Here is a 20,063-nt window from a genome sequence, read left to right as displayed (position 1 = left end):
TTTGGCTATAGATCTAATGCCAATAACACTTAGAATCATCACTTCAATGGCTATTGCAATTACTTGTTTGACGACATCACTAACGTCGATACAGCGGGGGCAAATGGACAAATCCGAATCTATAAATTTGAATGATTAACGGGAAGACATCTCAATTTCTTATCGTCTAACATCTTTCGTGTAGAATTCAAAAATACTCAACTGTCAACAAATACTATTTAAATATTCCTTTGTTTCCTCTAATTCCATTTTCACCATTAACTTTGGCCTCATTCATTACACCCAGAAAAAACATAGTCTTATCCACTAAAATTGGATTTAAGTTTTAGCCATGTTTGATTAGAAATCATATTAGCTTCTTTGGCCCTGTTCGTTTTGTAAATTGGATTCGTCTCGCGGACTGATGTTCGTTTGCGCGAAATAGGAGGTTAAGTTGGACGCGGCATCCAGATTAATTTTGAAAACTCATCCGGATTTTTCGGGATTTCTGGATGAGATGTTTGAACGCTTCTAACTACAGCAAGCTCATCCAAAAGTGCTAAAAGTCGGTAATACCCTTATTTTATTTTAAAAATTACAAAAGTCTTGCCATTAATTTCTAACCTAGATTTGTAGCCGTCTGATCTCTTCATCCTCCTCTCTTTAACCTCCGATCTCTGCAACCATGAACCTCTGATCTCTCTCAGTCCTCTCTCTCGCAGTCTCTCTCTCTCTCTCACGCAGTCTCTCTCTCGAACCCATCTCTCTCTCTCGAACCCATCTCTCCCTCTCTCAAGCTCTATTGGTTAGTCTCTCTCTCTCTCTCTCTCTCTCTCTCTCTCTCTCTCTCTCTCTCTCTCTCTCTCTCTCTCTCTCTCTCTCTCTCTCTCTCTCTCTCTCTCTCTCACACAGTCTCTCCCTCTCTCTCCCTCTCTATTGGTAACTTTTTGGAAATCTCATTTGTTTTATTTTTCTTAGCAGAAAGAATGGAGCTTTGATGGTCTCTCTCAAGCAGTTTCTGTTCTAAAGCATCTCGGCTCCCTTCTCGTAAGCTTCATCTTCTTTGATGTTTGCAGGATACTAGAGAGTCTGTTCTAAAGCTTGAAATGTTATGTGAGATTTTTAATGTTATGGGAGATCTCTAATGTCTCTTGTGTGTTGGTTTGTTGAGAAATGTATCATTTCTAATGGCGAAATCATTTCTAATGAATTCTCACTGCTCTGTTCTCTTTTATGTTGCAGTCTTGCGCCGGTGAGTTCTCGGAAACAACAAGTTTCAAGCTTCATAGTTTCAAGCTTCATCTCGGAAACAACAAGTCTCGGAAACCCATCTCTTCCTTTGAGGTCTCGGCTCCCTTTGCTTTGAGGTTCTCACTGCTCTGTTCTCTTTGTTTATAACGGCCTCTATTTAACCAACAAGTTTTATTGTGTTGAGCTCTGTTCTCTTTTCTCTTGCTGTGTCTTCGTGTTGTTTACTGTTTGAAAGGTACTTTCTTTCTTTTGTTCTGAAGTATTGCTGCCTCTTGTCTTGTTGAATTCGTTGCATGTTATTAGATACATTGAAGATTTTTAGTAGCTTATAGTTGTGTATTCCCATAGACACATAAAAAAAAATTTAAGCGTGGTGTTCTGTAGCTCATTCTGCTTGTAGTTGTGTATTCCCATAGACCCATAAAAAAAATTAAGCGAGGTGTTTGTTTTGTTCTACTTCATGCTTTTGTTTTTATTTTTGTTTCAGTGACTATCTGTTCAAGCTTCAATGGTATATGTCCCTGGAAGTGATGTAAGTCATTCTCAACACTCTATTTTGGTGTTTCTATGTTGCATTTAGTCTTGACTTAGATGGTCTTTACGCACTGAATTTAGTTTAATCTTGACTTAGATATGGTCTTAATGCATTGAATTTAGTTTAGTCTTGACTTAGATGGTCCTCTTGTGTTGTTCATAGACTGTATTGTGGAGTGATGAACAAACACGGTTTGTGCTTCAACTAAGAATTAAAGAAGAACTGAAAGGCAATGTGAAAAATAAGGTTCTCCATGAAACTGCGAGAAAGACAATTGCAGATAAGTCTTATGATACATATGGGGTGAGGCATCCATGGATAAATTTTAGGAACAAGTTCAACTCTTGCAAGAAGCAATATGGAGCTATGAAGAGATTGACTCACAATAGAACTGGACTGGGATATCATCCAGATGGCTCAATAGACATGAGTGATGATTGGTGGGAGCAGCGTTGTAAGGTATATACCAAACCCTTTAGAATCTGCTAGATTTTTATTTTTTTTTTTATCAAAGAATCATGAGTGATGGTTGTTATTTGATTATAGGAATGGCCTGGAGCTAGGAAATACAAAGATAAACCAGTGGCAAACGCAGATCTAGTGGAACAGATTTTCATTGGGGTTCATGTAAGTGGAGCAGAAGGGTGGAGTGCTCAGCAAGGTGAAAATGAGTTAGACAATATGGAGGTAGAGAATGATGATGCCGCATCTGAAGCAAGGCAAACCGATCCTCCAGCAAGGCAAACCAATCCTGAACCAGATGCTCCCTCATCCTCTAATGGTCCACGAGTCTCCAATGCTCCACAAGCCTCTACTGTCCCAAAGCCTTCTCGGAAAAGGCGGGCAGAACAAGCAGCAGTTGTTATGAGAAGTAGTCTTCAATCACGTGATGAGATACTCTCTCACAAAAACCACCTAATAGAAAGCCATCCAGATTTGAGTTGCAGTCAGCTTAAGGCTATGAGTGTCTTGCATTCACTGTCTAGTATCAAAATGTGGTCTCCATTGTACAAAGCTGCTTATAAACATCTCAGGGAAGCTGCTACAAATCGACAAACGTTCCTAAGTTATGAAGATGACGAGAACAAGATTATCTATTTGGAGGAAGAGACCGGTGAAAGCAGATATGCATGATTTTTATGTTCTCCTATCTAGTGTCTAAGTATTGTGGGAGTTCCTGGTAGAGCTCATGACACAAAAGTTCTTACACATTGTGTAAGTATTGTGCAATCTGAAAATGCGATTCATCTATGCATACGTGGGAGTTCCTGGTAGAGCTCATGACACGAAAGTTCTTACACATTGTGTGACACATGAACCCTTCTTCCCTCATCCACCAGATGGTAAGTACTATCTAGTTGATTCCGGTTATCCAACTAGAACCGGTTATCTAGGTCCGCATCGTAGAACTAGGTATCATCTTGACCAGTTTGCTAGGGGAGGACCACAAACAAACTCTAGAGAACTGTTTAACCGGAGGCATGCTAGTTTACGTTCTGTGATTGAAAGAACATTTGGTGTTTGGAAAGCGAAGTGGAGGATTTTAGATAGAAAACATCCAAAGTATGATGTTATAAAGTGGGTGAAGATTGTGACAGCAACTATGGCACTTCACAATTTTATTCGAGATTCATCTGATGAAGACCGTGATTTCACTTATTGGGAAACAGTAAATGAGTATGAACATCATGGTGACCAAGCAGTAGAAGAGCTTGAGCATACTCCATACCTTCCATCTGGTGATAGAGCAATGGAGATTCGACGTGATGCAATCACTGAAAGGATAGCAAGAGGAAGTCGACTTCCATATTAGCTTCACATATGATAATCAAGCAGTCACTTCCTCCAGGTTCTTATTCTTATCTCTCTCTCTCGTCTCTCTCTCTTTCTCTCTCTCGCATCTCACGTTTGTAAATTGAATGGGAGTATTTTGTATATCTTAAAAGTCTAAACATCTGTGTCTTTCAGTTATTTATTTGCTTGTAGGAAGCATGTGTGATGTATTGTTTATATGTTTCAGGTTTGAGTGTTCAAGGCATTTGAAGATCATCTTCTTGAAGTCAAGGGATTATGTTTACTATTGTTCAGACTTGAGTTTTTATGTCAAGAGTTTATGTTTCAGGTTTGAGTTTTTCAGTTTTTGAATGTTTTGAGTCAAGACTTTGAGTTTTTATTTTGTTATTTTAAGACTTTGAATTTTGAGTTTAATGTTTATTATTGTTATTTTATAATGTTATAAACCATGAAAAATTGAATTTGATATTTATTTTTATTTATGTCTATTTTATTTGCAGTTAAACATAATTTCTTACAAGTTAAAACATGAAAATTAAATTTTAGATATAGTTTTATACATGTTTAGACCAAAAGAGAAGACAAAGAGCTTTTTGTCATTTGACATAAAACTCATCCAGATACAAAATACATAAATCTAAAACGAACATAACTACAGCCAGATACAATTTTCAGATGCATGATCCAAAATTTCCAGAAACGCGAACGAACAACATCTGATTGCTGCATCCAATTACTGTACGCGGATGCCGTTTCTGGAATTCTCATCCAGTTTACGAAACGAACATGGCCTTTGTAGTTTTGCTTTTCTCGGTGTGGTTATACAATATTTTCTTGTGTTTATTGTGTAATTTACCAAACATTAGGTGTTTGTGTTTGTTGGCGTAGTAAAACTAAATTTTAATATTTAGAGTATGCAATCATGTATTACTTAAGTTCATGCAAATGGTGTTTGTTTTTTCAAGTAAAAAAACTGGTGTTTGTTTTTAATTACAGTGTGACATAATTTTCACTTCTCTCGTAACATTCTAGCACACTTTATGCATGCGGTGTACTTCCAGGTAATAAAATTCCTAAATTACTTTTTTAATTCTAACCAGAATGAGTAGATTTCATTTGATTGAATCACTATCGAGATTGTACTTTTTTTTTCTTCTCACTCTCATCTTTTTTCTCTTCTATTCCTCCTCTTCTCATCTTTATCACGAAAAAAAATCAAAAACATAGTAAGTATCAACTACCAATTGTAAGATTTAATGTTCTTTTGTTTCTTGTCTTTTACTTCTTTGTTTTTAGATTTATTAATTTTTTCAATCTAGAAAAATGGTGATGTTATAACCGAAGGTGATGGCATGCGAATTGGTGGTGGTGGTGTGACGAATCATTGTTCTCCTCGTTGCCGGTGGTAGAGCATGACGGAGGAGCAGAAAAGCTTGATAGTGGAGGACGAGACAAGATGTGGTCACGCTGGACTGATGTTGTTAGACAGAGGAGACGCTGGAGTGACCACACCGACTTTGACCATAACCAAAAATGTGCAAAATCCTATAACCCTAACCACACCAACTTTGACCATAACCTCTTTTTTCACAACGAAAATCCTGACCACACCACCCACCGATCTGTTATTCATAAAGTCTTTGACCAAATGATCGCTGGCCCTAATCTCTTTTCTCTCAACCGCAACCCTGACACAACACGTTTAATACTGCCACATCATGACCATAAACTCTCTCATATCTTGTCCCTCTTTTTCTATGATTTGTATTTACGTTAACAAGAGCCTTAGATCAAATTAGCTTAAACACTATCTTACGGTTACTATTGAAACCCAAAACCCAATAAACCTAAATTAGTAACAACTAAAGCAACTAACTAAATGTTCAAACCATCACGACTCTCGTCACGATTTCTCTTTCTTAAAGGCATTTTCGTCCGACAAAAGTAGCCAAAAATCCAAAAATAAAGCAAATAATACACTTCAAGTATAAAGTGCCTAACTATGTTAAAGTATCATGACAAAATAATCAATTATTAGGATGAGATCCGCGCCTTGCGCGTGATGACAGTTTGATTTGAAAATTATAATGTACTTAACATATTGTAGATACTTTGCATAAAATTAATGGATAAAACATGTTCAAAATATTGTGTAATATGTTAAACACGTGTAAAAATGATAAATCAAAGTAGTAAATCGTATTTTGCATGGTGTATTTATCGTGTAAGAGTATAATGGATCCGATTGGTAACATCTGTAGCTATAGTTTTTTTTCCTTTAGAATTATAATTTTTTGTTGTAGTTTTAAAATTTTGACTGTAAGATTTTAGCTTTAAATTTTTTAAAAGCATGATTGGTATACATCAGCCGTAGATTAATATTATATACATGTATTTAACATCATATTAATATATGTATACAAAATTAAATTTTAAACTCGTATTATTTTACTGAAAATTCTTAAACATTTAAATTAATAATCTTTTTTCCTTGATTAAAAATTAGTAGTAACCTTTACTACGAATATAATATTATCTTGTAATCGCTCCATATATTATCTCGAACCAGCCACTATTATTATTGCATCTTTTTTGCCATAGCTTACAAATATTATAAAAATATATTAAACAGATATAAAAACAACACAATAATAATGGATAAAATAGAACAACATAATAAGATAGTGCATATAATATTATTAAGTGAATTAAATAATTAATATCAAGTAAAAAAAATAGTTCATGCGATATGTTCATGCTTAAACTAAAAACCAGTATGTAATCAAAATAGTTCATAAACCAGTCCATAATCAAAATAGTTCATGCGATAGGTTTATTATTTATCATATTCTTTCTGTAAAAGTTAAAATTTTTTGGAAAGCTAAAAAAATGAATTGTAGACATTTGGCTTTATAAAGCACTCTCATAGATGTTTATTTTCTAAATTGTTGTAAACATACAAATGTTAATAAAGCTTGATTGCTTTAGATTTAGTGCTTTAGACTTAAAAATGCTGTGTACAGCACTCACATATTTTACCAATTATCACCAATATTTATCATTTTTAAAAAAATACGTGTTTTGTTACTTTGTAATCAGTCACATCCTTATTTGTGTTTATATTATTACAACAAAAAGATGAATTATATCTAAAAATTTGGACATAAAACAATTCAGAAAACAAAGATTTATATCTTAAGGCAATAAAGACACAAACTGAGTAAGCATAAGTCGTTAAAATTTATAAAGAGTTGAGGCTTGAAATTACCATTACTTAAACTTGAACAACAAATGATATGAAGGTTTAAAGAAATTCAATACGAACTAAAAGCGAAAACCAAAACAAAAAGGCGCAGCATAAAAACATAAGCCTCTGCTCCACAATCAAATAATGCCCAGTCTCACTCTTGCCACTTTTTGAACTTCTCTTTCTTGACCTTTATTGTACACGCTGATCTTGTAACAGAGTTCTAATCAAAAGTCTCCTCCAAATTAATGATTAGTGTCCTCGTGCGCTTGGCTGGTGTCAGATCATTACACTCAGATTACTGAGATAAACCACCATGCGCTGTTAGAGAACCCTATATTAAAATTTGCAAAACAATCAGTTCATATGTTTATACATAATGCATATATGTAGGTATTCTTCTAAATATTATCATAGAACCTCAGGTGCATCAGACTGAGTTGAAAATGTCCCTCCAAACTTGACATCACTTCCCTATATATAGCAATAATACACGTTAGAATGTTAGGTTTATTATAGATGAAGAAATACATGAGTAAAATATAAAATTAGTTTTACCGTAGGAGATTGAGTCGCATCGAACTCATTTATCATTCCAAGATTTGTGATAATCTTTAGAACCTTGAATGTGTCATGCTTGTATACAAAATTCTACCTTTCAATACTAATCTTGAAAAGAAAGGTTTTCCCCACCAAATCGTTGTGAATGGGAGACAACACATCAGGATCCAGAATCTAATATACAGAAAATTACATCATCCTCCCACAGCCATATACCCATAATTTCATCAAAAAGTAATATTTTCCAACAAACTCATCAGTAATTGGACCAGTGAACTCAATGCATGGTTAGTGCAACAGTTGATTTTAACCTTAACCTTCCACATTGATTTGAAAGGCCTCAAATCAGAGCTATGGTTCTTCGCAGCCATGGTGATTTTTTTAGCTTTTGCTCTAGATTTAGTGAATGACGTTTTGACTCGCATCCCCTTTGGGCTTTGGCTTATATAGGAGGAAAACAGAAAATTAAGGAGAATATATGCGTAATGTAAGACAATTAATGTAATAGAGTTAGCTTTCTAATCACTCTGCAATCTACGCATAATATATTCTCTATTTATCTTAGATAGGTCAGTGATTCAATATTCTCTATAAATGTAGTATTAACTTGCGGAATCACCATAAATTGTTACCATACATACGGGATACAGTGGGTTTTAAAAATTAATATAGTCAAAACTATATATACTAACGTAAAATAAAAATGGTCACACCTATTGTATTTAAGGGACGTACTTAGGTCAGTTATTAGGCTATATACATTCCTATATCAATTGCATAAACTCGCATACAATTTTTTTGGAAATTCAAATGACATGGTTTAAATCTTACTATTTCGGTTTGCGGTTCAAACCGTTATCAGCCATCTTGTTCTTTTCATCGAGTTCATGCAATATACAGAAAACTATTTGTATCAACCTATAAAACAAAAACATCATGATGAAGACATAGCCATTACAATAAATTTAATCATTTCTTGAACATAAATCGTAACTACTTTCATATGAGTATGAGTTTTATATATTATATCAGTTCATGTGTTTGGCTAAAAAGTTATGTTATTTTGACTAATATACCGTTTTGATATCGTTTTGATGAGGTCGTTAGTTAAAAAGTTATGTTATTTTGACAAAGAACAATGTATTTAGCTATGTTTATTTGACAAAATACATTGTTAATATATTGATCTTTCTAAGTATTAATCTGTATTTGACTGTTTAAAATGATTATATATTATAGTCACATATCTGGCTGTGATGCAACTTGGTGCAGGCGAACTGGAGTACTACGTATGGCTGTGATGAAAGCAAATATTTGGTGTAACAAAATCGTATGAGAGGAAAGTACTCCTTTATGTTTTTTTTTTAATATAAGGTAATGTTGACATAAAAGGATCATCAATAATTTTGGATGGTAATGGCATTTGATGTAAATACTCTAGTGAAAAAAGATATTTAAATATGTAGGCTGAGAGTAATTGTAAAGCTGCCACCTCAGTGTGGCATGCTTGTAAATAATTTACATTACAAAGGTTTCTTTTTTCAAATTGCTTTTCCATTAATAAAAAAGGATGTAACTCTCTCTTTTTTAGAATGTGTATTATATAAACACCATTACTGCATTATTAAGACTATTAGCATATGAAAAGAAATGAAAATTTAACCGGGGGCTTGTAGCTCTAGTGGTAAAGGACTTACAGCTGTGAGTACCACCATCTGGGTTCGAATCCCGGCCACTGGGAAATTAATATTTCAGCATCGCCAGGGACAGAGGACCAACACGTGACTAGTCTGGATCACTTCTGTGGGGCCATGATACCTCTGTATAATTCAAAAAAAAATGAAAATACCCTAAATTAGTATTAAAATACCTTATCATTCTGAAATTACCACACACCCCAAAAAAATAGTAAAATTTGCATTAATTCAAGTTCGAAATAGTATTTTTATTTTATATTTGAATTTAATGACTAAAGTTACGATTTAATATTTAGAGGGTGAAGTTAGGATAAGAGTTTAGTATAATTTAATCATTTTATTTTGTAATTAGTACTAGTTTAGTCATTTTTATGTGTTAATTTTGTCATACTATTTTTTTGGTGCTATCTAAATCCAAGTCATTTGCTGAAATGATAAATACTGAATTATCCTCTCATCTAGGTTACTCAAAGTCTCAAATGGTTTTACTATTCAGAGTTTTATATTCAGTTTGTGAATCAAATAATCGTTAAAATGTCAAGCCTTCCCAATATCATCACTGATGATAAGTCAGAATTTGCTTCTAAAGACACATCACATGTCAAGAATCAAGATTCCCATTTTATAGCCAACCAAAGATGACTCAGTCCTGCACGAATAATTAAAAAAAGTAACACAAAAGTATAATATGACGTGTGCATAGACGTGAGATTCGCCGCCTAGAACTCCTTTAATTTATCTGATCTTTTCAGTACGTGCCGCGTGTGTAGTATATATATACATCTCGAATGTCCTAAACTCGAAGGACAAATCAAGACCAAGGAACACAAGTTCAATCCCGACAAGAAATCCTCTGTTCTGTCTGATCGGATCTTCAAAATTTTATAATTTTTTTCATTCTGCTTTCTTTTGATTGTCTGCAGCCAAACATGAGTAGCGAAGTCTCTGAGCGGATTCATGTATGTTTCTTCCCCTTCATGGCTCACGGCCACATGATTCCTATTCTGGACATGGCCAAGCTTTTCTCTAGCAGAGGAGCCAAATCAACCATCATCACAACGCCAAGCAACTCTAAGATCTCGGAGAAACCCATTGAAGCATTCAGAAACCAAAACCCTGGTCTCGAAATCGGAATCAAGATCTTCGATTTCCCTAGCGTAGAGCTTGGATTGCCTGAAGGGTGCGAGAACGTTGACTTCATCACCTCATACCAAAAGCCTGACGCAGGTGACTTGTTCTTAAAGTTTCTTTTCTCTACCAAGCATATGAAACAGCAGTTGGAAAGTTTCATCGAGACAACCAAACCGAGCTGTATTGTTGCCGATATGTTCTTCCCTTGGGCGACGGAAGCCGCAGAGAAGTTCGGTGTCCCAAGACTTGTATTCCACGGTACATCTTTCTTTTCCTTGTGCTGTTCTTACAACATGAGGACTCATAAGCCACACAAGAAAGTTGCTACGACTTCTACTCCTTTTGTAATCCCTGGTCTCCCGGGGGACATAGTCATCACAGCAGAGCAAGCCAATGTTGCTGACGAAGAGACTCCGATGGGAAAGTTTATGAAAGAGGTCAGAGAATCGGAGTCAATTAGCTTTGGTGTTCTGGTGAATAGCTTCTACGAGATGGAATCGACTTACGCTGATTTTTACCGTAGCTTTGTTGCTAAAAGAGCTTGGCATATCGGTCCGCTTTCGCTCAGCAACACAGAGATAGCGGAGAAAGCTGGAAGAGGGAAGAAGGCGAGCATTGATGAGCAAGAATGCCTCCAGTGGCTCGACTCTAAGACACCTGGTTCAGTTGTTTACATGTCCTTTGGCAGTGGAACTAACTTCACCAACGAGCAACTGTTAGAGATCGCGGCTGGTCTTGAAGGCTCTGGACAAAACTTCATCTGGGTGGTTAGGAAAAATAATAACAAAGGTAATATGGATAACTCATTCAAAATTTCATTGTTGCTATACGTCATTTGATAGCATGGTGTTGACTGTTGAATTACGTAACAATTATTTATTGTTATTTTTTGACTAATTACATAACAATTATGAAATGAAACTTGGTGTTGATGTGGTTTGGGACAGGTGAAAATGAGGAGTGGTTGCCTGAAGGGTTTGAGGAAAGAACGAAAGGTAAAGGGCTGATCATACGCGGGTGGGCTCCACAGGTGCTTATACTTGACCACAAAGCGGTTGGAGGATTTGTGACGCATTGCGGATGGAACTCGGCTATTGAGGGCATTGCTGCTGGGTTGCCTATGGTAACTTGGCCGATGGGAGCAGAGCAGTTCTACAACGAGAAGCTTTTGACAAAAGTGTTGAAAACAGGAGTGAACGTGGGAGCTACGGAGTTGGTGAAAAAAGGAAAATTAATTAGTAGAGAGGAAGTTGAGAAGGCAGTGAGAGAAGTGATAGTTGGGGAAGAAGCAGAAGAAAGGCGGGAACGGGCCAAGAAGCTAGGCGAGATGGCTAAAGCAGCTGTTGAGGAAGGAGGATCTTCTTTTAAGGATTTGAACAAGTTCATGGAAGAGGTGAATGGTAGAAAGTAGAATAGAGACAGAACATGTGTTCTTGTTGTTTCATGTTGTGAGGTGGGTTCTTAACTTTATTAGCTTTAGCTACTATTGTTGAGTTATGTTGAGAGATAAGTCTGTAGTGTACCTTACATAATAAAGTTATAATTGTTGGAACCTCTGTTTCTTGTACAAAATGAATAGGCTGACTTTTTCGGTGGTTAATGGTTGTCGTTGCCAGATTAATAGTTTGTTGTTGTTTTTTTTATTTTTTTTTAACAGCAAACGACTATTCTATTACTCAAACTTGAGGTGGTTTGGATAACCAGACTGGAATAGAACAACCAATAAAACATAGAAATTTATGAAAAAAACGTGCAGTCCTAGCTAGCGAGTCTGCAATCTCATTTTGCATCTTTGGTAAATAGCTGATCTTGAAATCCGAGAAACACAACCGCAGAGTTTGAATGATCTCCAGCTCAGTTAAGAAGTTAGGCCACGCTTGTGGTTCTTGTAACATTGCAATCAGGTCCTTGCAATCCGTCCCAAACTTCTGACAGGTCGAGTGTTGTATCATGCTCTCCATTGCTCATCTTAGCGCTTCTAGCTCTGAATGTAAATGTGTTTCGCGCCGCGTTAAGTTCCTGGATCCCATAAGTTGAATTTTCCCCATGCTATCCTTCCAGACCCATCCCATTCCACTAAACTGAGCTGTGGAGGTCCATAAACCATCCACCATGCAAAAATTACCCAAGTTTAAGGCTTGTGTTTCTTCTTTAGGTTGTCCCTGTAGAGGAGCAGATATAGTTTTCTTTGCATTATGCCAGGTTTGGCACTCACTCTCTGCATACTTGACTAGTTCTAATGGGTCTTTATCTATGCCTATGAACAATTTATCATTTCAGGCTTTCTATATGTACCAGATTATCCAAGGATAAAGATCTCTATCATCTTCCGGCTTCATTATATTATTCTTCCTCCAAAACGGATAATCCATGTTAGCGTACACAATTGGTAACGAAAATGATTGAGAGCTCGATGGTGTAAATGATAGTGCCCATACTTGTAAGGCTGGTGGGCATTCAAAGATCGCATGAGTAACAGTTTCCTCTGGCTCTCCACATCTTGGGCAGTAGTTATCACATTGCATATTGCAGCGTACCAGATTCCTTGTTACCGCTATCTGTCCAGAGATTAATTGCCATATAAGATGGCATATTTTTTGTGGCGCATTCACTGTCCAAGCAAACGCTTGAAGCTTAGTTATACTGGGTTGTAAAACTTCTACATCCTCATCTGTTCTCCTCAAATTTCTAGCAACCCAATATCCAGACTTGACCGTATATTGACCATTTTTGGTGTAGCTCTAACAAAAAGTATCCCGTCGGTGAGTAGGGCTTATGGCCAAACTCTGAATCATCGGAATATCTTCTTGATCCACATATTGTTCCAGTAATCGTGCATCCCACTCCTTTGACTCGAAATCTATAAGACTGCTAACAGTCATCTTGGGGTGTACAACTGGGACTCTCGATCAAGCTGGCCTAGTTGGCGTCGAAGGAATCCAGGGGTCCTCCCATTCATTAATTTCGTATCCTGAATGCACGTTACTCCTGATATCCAAAAGTAGTAGTTTCCTCGCCGCTATAATACTCGTCCATACATACGATGGGGTGTCCACTGCTCCAGTTCGCAAAGGCGAACTTAGGCGATAATATTTCCCCCTAAGAACTCTCGCCACTAATGAATCTGGAAATTGAACAAGTCGCCAGAGCTGTTTATCTAGAAGAGCTAGATTGAATTCATGGATCATACGGAAACTAATTCCTCTCTCCTCTCTAAACGCACACAGTTTGTTAGAAAGTTTGCAACGAGCATTATATATTCTTGAATTGAATGAGAAAGGGAGAGTGCAAGTTGAAATAATCGAAAGACAAAAGACGTGTCATTTCCTTCCCGCATGATTTTCTTTGGTCAAAGGATTCAAAGAGAGGTGGTTCGGCTCCCCCCATGTGCGTCGTCCACAGCCGGCTCAGCATGGGCTATGTCTCCTCGCACTAACAAAGCGAATTTAAGAGTTAAAGAAATATATATCATATTTCGACTCCATGTCGTTTACGGAAACATTTTCAAATTTGACTTACTGTTTCATTTATTTTATTTATAACATTTATATACTTTTGTCATTTTTAATTCAAGATTATTGGCTCCTACAATCTTAACTTTTAACTGCTTCTTATATGAAGCTTGAATCGGATTAAAACTGAAAAGGAGTTCTATAAAACTATTTTTTCAAAGATTTATAAAACGCTTTTGGTTTTATTTTTTGAATGTTTTTTTTGCGATTTGCTTTTAGCACCCCCACAAAATGTTTCTTGTTTCTATTCAAAATGGTTTTGTGCTTTGTTATCAAACAAATTTGCGAAACGTTTTATATACTTATCATATACGTTCTAAAAATGTTGCTTTCCACAAACGCTTTCAATGAGTTTGTGACAATGTAAAATCTTACATAAATGGTTTATGTGAACACTTCTAAGCATATTTGCAAAACGTTTTCAGGTTTTTATCGATATTATTAAGTGATTGTGAATGCTTTTAAATGATCTAAACAACACCAAAACTTTTATTGATTAAAAAATTATTTTTTTAAAACTAATTTGTTATTTCATGTTGATGTACTAATCTGTTTTCTTATTTTTCGTCAATGTAATGATTACCGATAACACCAACATCACTGATCAGACTCTACTCAACATTTCGCAAGTCCAAATGGGTGCAACTAACAAATGGTGGAACAACAATAAAAAAATGTTTCAGGAGGTAGCGATACCAATGAAACCACGCGCCGTAGCCTATGCAGTACTGGTCTTATCAAGTGTGTGCAACTGAAGCCACCACAAGTGTTCCGGTTACAAATCCAACTTTTCTGGATGTATGATATACCATGGATTTTACCACTTTTAGACCATGTTATATTTTCTATTTAGAGTCTATTATATGTGTTTGAAGTCTGTTTTAGAATCTTTTCAGGTCCAACTCCGTTTTGGGATACTTTGAAGATTCTAGAGCTTTTTGAGGTGTAGAGCTGAGCAAACGCGTCAGAAGTTTAGCTTTGTATGGAGACCTTTCCAAGATGTGATTTAGCTCATATTTTTTGACCCAAGATAGAGCTTTAAGTTAGATTTCGAATGCCACCAGTTTGAGGTCCATCGGATGGTTAGATATAAATTTATGCTCTTTATACTGAGGAATGGTTCGTCCGAATCGCAAGAGGAAGCTGTAGAAGATATCAACTAGTGTCGAGTGACATGACACCACACTTGTGTGTCGATCGAAACTCCTCCAAATTCAGTCCCTCCAAATTTTAATTAAGATCCAAATTGTAGTTTTGTCCCTTATTTACAAAAGACCCCTGACGTGTTTTTGACCTATATTATGTTTTGTTAAGTCATTGGTGATGGCTATGCTTATTATTATTACAGAGGAGAGAGCTTAGGATTGGAGAGAAAAAAATCTGAACACTTTCTGAGAAGATCTTAAACTCCATTTATTTTTTACTCTATTTATCTATGCAATTTATTCAGATTTCAATTATGTTCTTCATGATTATGTCTGAGTAATTGCATTGTTAAACTTAGGTTCATCAAGGGTTGCTTTATGGATTTTTAAACTTTAGTACTGTTAGGTAAATCAATAGATTCTTCATCTAGTTGATCTTAATGTTATGTTTAGGATTGATCATCTTAAACTTGGAACCTAGGTTAATTGGTACAAGTGAGAGGTTGGACTATTTCCTGAATTGAAACTTAGATGAAATAAACAACTAGGTATATGAGAGTAAACCCAGGTGGTTAGAGAACATATCAAACCCATGCACTAATTCTTGTTTAAATGTGGTATCGATCGGTACTCCAAAGGTATCGATCGACACACTCCTCAGGTTAAAATACGAGAGTAAAAGTCCTTGGTTTAAACATTAGATAATCTTGCAGTGAGATCTGATTGATTATAACTTGAGTTTGAGTTAATAGTTGTCTTTAATAATTCCCTGATAGTTGAAATAGTTTACATTCCTAAAGAATCTAAGAGTTTTCAAAAGTTTAGCCTTTCACCATCGTGATAACTTACAATACAATTGCTATTTCTTATTTCTTGCATTTCAAAATTACCATCTAGCTTTAATTTAAAAACTAATAAATTTATTGAGTAATCATAGAGTTTCCGTGGATTCGAACATTAAATATTACAATTGAACCTCTTGTTTGAAAGAATAGTTTAAGGTTAATTTGAACATATCAATGTACCTGATGCAGTCACTGCATGATTGATGGCAGAAAAGTTTGATGGCAAAGACTTCAAAACGTGGCAGAATAAAATGTTGTTCTTACTCACAACAATGAGGCTGGACAAATTCATCAAGAAATGCAAGCCCTTGTGCACACTCTTGATATTGTGGAGCTATGTGTGCAATCTGACTTTCTATGCAACAGATGGATTTTGGATCTCTCAATTGATCCATTTTACTAAGTCTACAGTGATATTCCCATGGCAAAAGATCTATGGCGATCCTTGGACAAGAAGTATAGAGGTGAGGATGAAGGATGCCAAAAGTTTCCAGTTGTGAAGTTTCTTGACTTTAAAATGGTGGGTTCAAAACCTATCATGGATCAAGTTGAAGCTTTGGAACTTTTGTGCCATGAAATTTTTGTTGAAAGAACATCCATCTGCGAGATATTCATGACTCTTTGCTTCATCGAGAAGCTCTCTCTAACATGGCTGACTTTCAAGAACTACCTGAAACACAAGAAAAAGCCAATGAGTTTTGAAGAAGTCATCATGAGGCTTCAGATAGAATCAAATAACCAAAATGCAGACAAGCTCATCATTAAAGAGCATAATGTCAGTATGGCCGAGTTGGAAGGCAAATGAAAAAAAAATATGAACTCTCCTGTTAAGCTTTCCAAAACGGCTGCACCCTTAAGAGCTTATGGAACAAACTTCAAGAAGACAGCCGCTGAAGCAACTGTGGAAAAGTTCAAGGAGAAGTGTCACTATTGCAAAAAAAATGGACACAAGTCTGATGTATGCCACAACAAGCTCAAATATTATAAGGCTCTAGTCAACCTCGCTGAGGAAGACCTTTGCACAGTGGTAACTGATGTCAATATGGTTGAAAGCAACCCTAAGGAATGGTGGTACAACGCATGAGAAACCACCCACATTTGCACTGATAGGTCGATGTTCATCACTTATAAAAGGAGAAAAATTGAAGAGAAATTGTTCATGAGGAATACTGAAGTCTCCAAGATTGAAAGCCACAGTAAGGTGATTTTGAAGATGTCATATAGACTTGAAGTCACTGTGGAGAACGTGAAGCACATGCCTAACATGAGGAAGAACCTTGTTTTGAGAACCTTTTTCAGTAAGAATGGATTTTCCATGACTCTTGTAGCTGACAAACTCATGATTCGAAAGAATGGAGTTTATTTGGGTAAGGAGTATGTTAAAGATTGACTCGTCAAGATGAATATAATGACAGTCCATCCGAAAGTTATAACTCCATAAGTTTCAAGAAATAAGAAGAAACTAGTTACATATTTGGTTGAGTCTTTTAATATATAGCATGAACGATTATGCCATGTTAACTACAAATCAATAAAAAAAAAATTAATGAATCTAAATCTAATCCCAAAATAAAATAAAAAATAAGTAGAAAAAATGTGAAATATGTGTACATGCTAAACTCATAAAAACGTCATTACCTCATGTCGAAAGAGCTAATGAACCTTTAAGTTTAATTCTTGAATCTTATGCTTATATAATTTAAAGTGCGTTAGGAAGATCATGATCCTTATGTTTTTATAATTTGGTCTATTTGAAAACGCGACATATATTATAAGCTTTTCAAAAGTATTAATATAGATCGCCCAGAAATTATTGTACACGTAGAGGGAAACTGTCATGCTTGACATGAAGCAAATTTTGGAGAACATCATACGTGTGTAAGTCTTATGCTTATGAAATATTTGTCTTGTCTAAATTGCCCAATTTAGTGGATATGGTTGGTTAGACTTGGCTAGAGAAACTCAATTTTTCTTTTTTTTTGAAACCCGAGAAACTTAATTCTTGGGTGCTAGAAACTAAGCATAGAAGCTAAGCTGCACTAATAAATAGAAAAATTCATATATATTATGAGATGTATGCTTCAGCACTCACCAGTTCCAAGATTATAGAGCATATTTTCAATGGATCATAGATGTCGTAGTTTTTTCATTGAGCTAAATAAACTTGGTAGGCTGATAGAGTTTAGATCCACGTAACTCAATAACTTCTTGTATTCAAATAGAGAAAGTCAATACAATGAATCAAAGCTTTGAAGTATGAAACAATCTAGCTCTTATGACGAACTAAGATTGGATCATCGATCTCATGACGATCGTGGGTTCTAGACTCATAGCGTCTCTGAACTCACAACAACAAAGCATAATTCAAAAATGGATGAGTAAACGACCCTTTATACAAGATAAGTCGTTTCTTATTCTAACTGCAAACCCTTTCACTCAACTAGAGGCTTTCATTTAAACTTTTTTGCTTCCATCATCCAGCTCCTTCCCGCCCTTCTTATTCTTTCGGTAATATGTGTTATGGTATCTATCAATACCCCTCCCATCGAAACCGAGCTTGCCCTCAAGCTTGTAAGAAGGAAAACACTCCACAAAGTCGCGAGACAACATCCAAGAATCCTCCAAATGAGACTTACCCAACCATGAAATGAGACTTACCCAACCATGATACCAACAACTCTGTCTCACTCTGGCCATTATAGCGCTTAGCCAAGATGTCCGCTGGTTCTAAAGGACCATCACTAGGATCCAAGAAAACAGGTGGCAAAGCTTGTACTATCTCTGAGCTTCCCAACGCCTTCTTAAGCTGAGAAATATGGAAAACATGATGAATGTGAGACTCCTCCGGTAACAACAACTTGTAAGCCGCTTTACCAATCTTCGCAATCACTCGGTATGGACCATAAAACTTAGCTGCAAGCTTCTGGCAAAAGTGACGAACCACCGTCTGTTGTCGATACGTTCTCAGTTTTAAGTATACCATATCCCCCACCCCCAAATTCACATCTCTACGCTTCTGATCTGCTTGACTCTTCATAACTTCCTGAGCACACAACAGATTTTGCTTTAACTGATCCAACATCCGGTCTCGTAACTTCAAAGATTCCTCCAGCTCAAAATTACTCGTCGAACCATCCTCATACCTCAACAAGCTAGGAGGCTCTCTCCCATACACAACTTGAAAGGGTGTTGCTTGCAAAGACTTATGAAAGGATGTATTATTCCAAAACTCCGCCCAACTCAAGAAAGAAGACCAAGTGCGAGGATGCGAAGAAGCATAACAACGCAAGTAGGTTTCTAAGCATCGGTTAAGCACTTCAGTCTGACTGTCGGTATGCGGGTGAAACGCCGTGCTATACTTCAAATCAGTACCCGCCAAACGAAAAGCTTCCTTCCAAAATGAACTGAGAAACAAATGATCACGATCCGAAACAATACTCCTCGGAAAACCACGTAACTTCACTATCTCTGACACAAACTTCTGAGCCAAAGCAGCAGCCGTGAAAGGATGCTTGAGCCCTATGAAGTGAGCATATTTACTCAACCTATCTATCACCACCCAAATCACGTTAACTCCACCAGACGTCGGCAAGCCCTCGATGAAATCCATATTGATATCCTCACAAATACGCTGCAGAATAGGTAAGGGTTGGAGCAGACCCGCAGGCGAAAGAGTAGAATGCTTATGAGTTTGGCATATCGCACATTCCGCCACATATGTCTGAACTCTCTTCTTCAAGCCTTCCCAATTAAAAGAAACCTGAATGCGTTGCAACGTCTTCACCACTCCAAAGTGCCCCCCAACTTTCCTGTCATGACACTTTCAAAATAAGAGGAATGAACTTGGAGTTCTTCGAGATCACCAAACACTTCTTCCTCCACAACTTCCCATCACTGACTGTATACTTCGCAGACACCAACCCTCCTTGTACTACTAACCTTATCTTCTTCTATATCTCCACATCCTCCGCAATCTCTGGATACAAATCCTCCCATAGAAGTACCGAAGGTACAGTCAACTGAAACAACACTCCCGCACAAGCCAAACTCCTCGATAAATCATCAGCTGCCTTATTCTCACATCCAGGTTTGTAAAATATCTCAAAGTCAAATCCCAATAAGCGTGTTAGCCAACGCTGATAATCCATGTTCACCTCCTTTTGCTCTAGCAAATACTTGATACTACGCTGATCAGTATGAACATGAAACCTCCTCCCCAACAAATAATGCTTCCACTTCTGAACCACCATCACCACCGCCATCCACTCCCTATTATAAGCCGGCTTTAACTGCTCCCTCGGAGTCAACGCGTGACTAAAGAATGCTATTGGTCTACCTTCCTGCATTAAGACCGCTCCCAAACCAA

The 20,063-nt window shown here is 36.6% G+C and overlaps 2 protein-coding genes across 4 annotated transcripts; both read left to right on the top strand.

The window, feature by feature from the left end:
• Positions 1 to 743: 743 nt before the first annotated feature.
• LOC103844476 lies at positions 744 to 4,047 on the top strand. Of its 3 annotated transcripts, none has more exons than XM_033274672.1 (6): positions 744 to 784; positions 1,222 to 1,346; positions 1,718 to 1,762; positions 1,928 to 2,224; positions 2,312 to 3,614; positions 3,786 to 4,047. In XM_033274672.1, the coding sequence occupies exons 3-5, from the start codon at positions 1,739 to 1,741 to the stop codon at positions 2,897 to 2,899; spliced, it is 909 nt and encodes a 302-aa protein (XP_033130563.1). In that variant the 5' UTR covers positions 744 to 784; positions 1,222 to 1,346; positions 1,718 to 1,738; the 3' UTR covers positions 2,900 to 3,614; positions 3,786 to 4,047. The 3 variants fall into 3 exon arrangements, with proteins under 3 accessions (XP_033130563.1, XP_009119510.2, XP_033130564.1); XM_033274673.1 differs by lacking the exon at positions 744 to 784 and adding an exon at positions 1,004 to 1,026; XM_009121262.3 differs by lacking the exons at positions 744 to 784; positions 1,222 to 1,346 and adding an exon at positions 923 to 1,026.
• Positions 4,048 to 9,828: 5,781 nt separating this feature from the next.
• On the top strand, positions 9,829 to 11,826 carry LOC103844363 (UDP-glycosyltransferase 73B5). Its single transcript, XM_009121164.3, has 2 exons — positions 9,829 to 10,984; positions 11,143 to 11,826. Exons 1-2 carry the CDS (start codon positions 9,994 to 9,996, stop codon positions 11,604 to 11,606), a joined length of 1,455 nt encoding a protein of 484 aa, XP_009119412.2. The 5' UTR covers positions 9,829 to 9,993; the 3' UTR covers positions 11,607 to 11,826.
• Positions 11,827 to 20,063: the final 8,237 nt, after the last annotated feature.

Source organism: Brassica rapa, chromosome A07, assembly GCF_000309985.2.
Source record: "Brassica rapa cultivar Chiifu-401-42 chromosome A07, CAAS_Brap_v3.01, whole genome shotgun sequence".
NCBI classification, from domain to species: domain Eukaryota; kingdom Viridiplantae; phylum Streptophyta; class Magnoliopsida; order Brassicales; family Brassicaceae; genus Brassica; species Brassica rapa.
Note: the sequence above shows the minus strand (reverse complement) of the source record. Positions and strands in the feature narration are given on the sequence as shown.

Bases quoted from the DNA above. Each gene is read 5' to 3' on its own strand.
- LOC103844363 (XM_009121164.3), top strand. From the start codon at position 9,994: ATGAGTAGCGAAGTCTCTGAGCGGATTCATGTATGTTTCTTCCCCTTC. The intron at 10,985-11,142 runs GTAATATGGATA...GGTTTGGGACAG, and splicing joins TAGGAAAAATAATAACAAAG to GTGAAAATGAGGAGTGGTTG.
- LOC103844476 (XM_033274672.1), top strand. From the start codon at position 1,739: ATGGTATATGTCCCTGGAAGTGAT. The intron at 1,763-1,927 runs GTAAGTCATTCT...TGTTGTTCATAG, and splicing joins TATATGTCCCTGGAAGTGAT to ACTGTATTGTGGAGTGATGA. The intron at 2,225-2,311 runs GTATATACCAAA...ATTTGATTATAG, and splicing joins GGTGGGAGCAGCGTTGTAAG to GAATGGCCTGGAGCTAGGAA.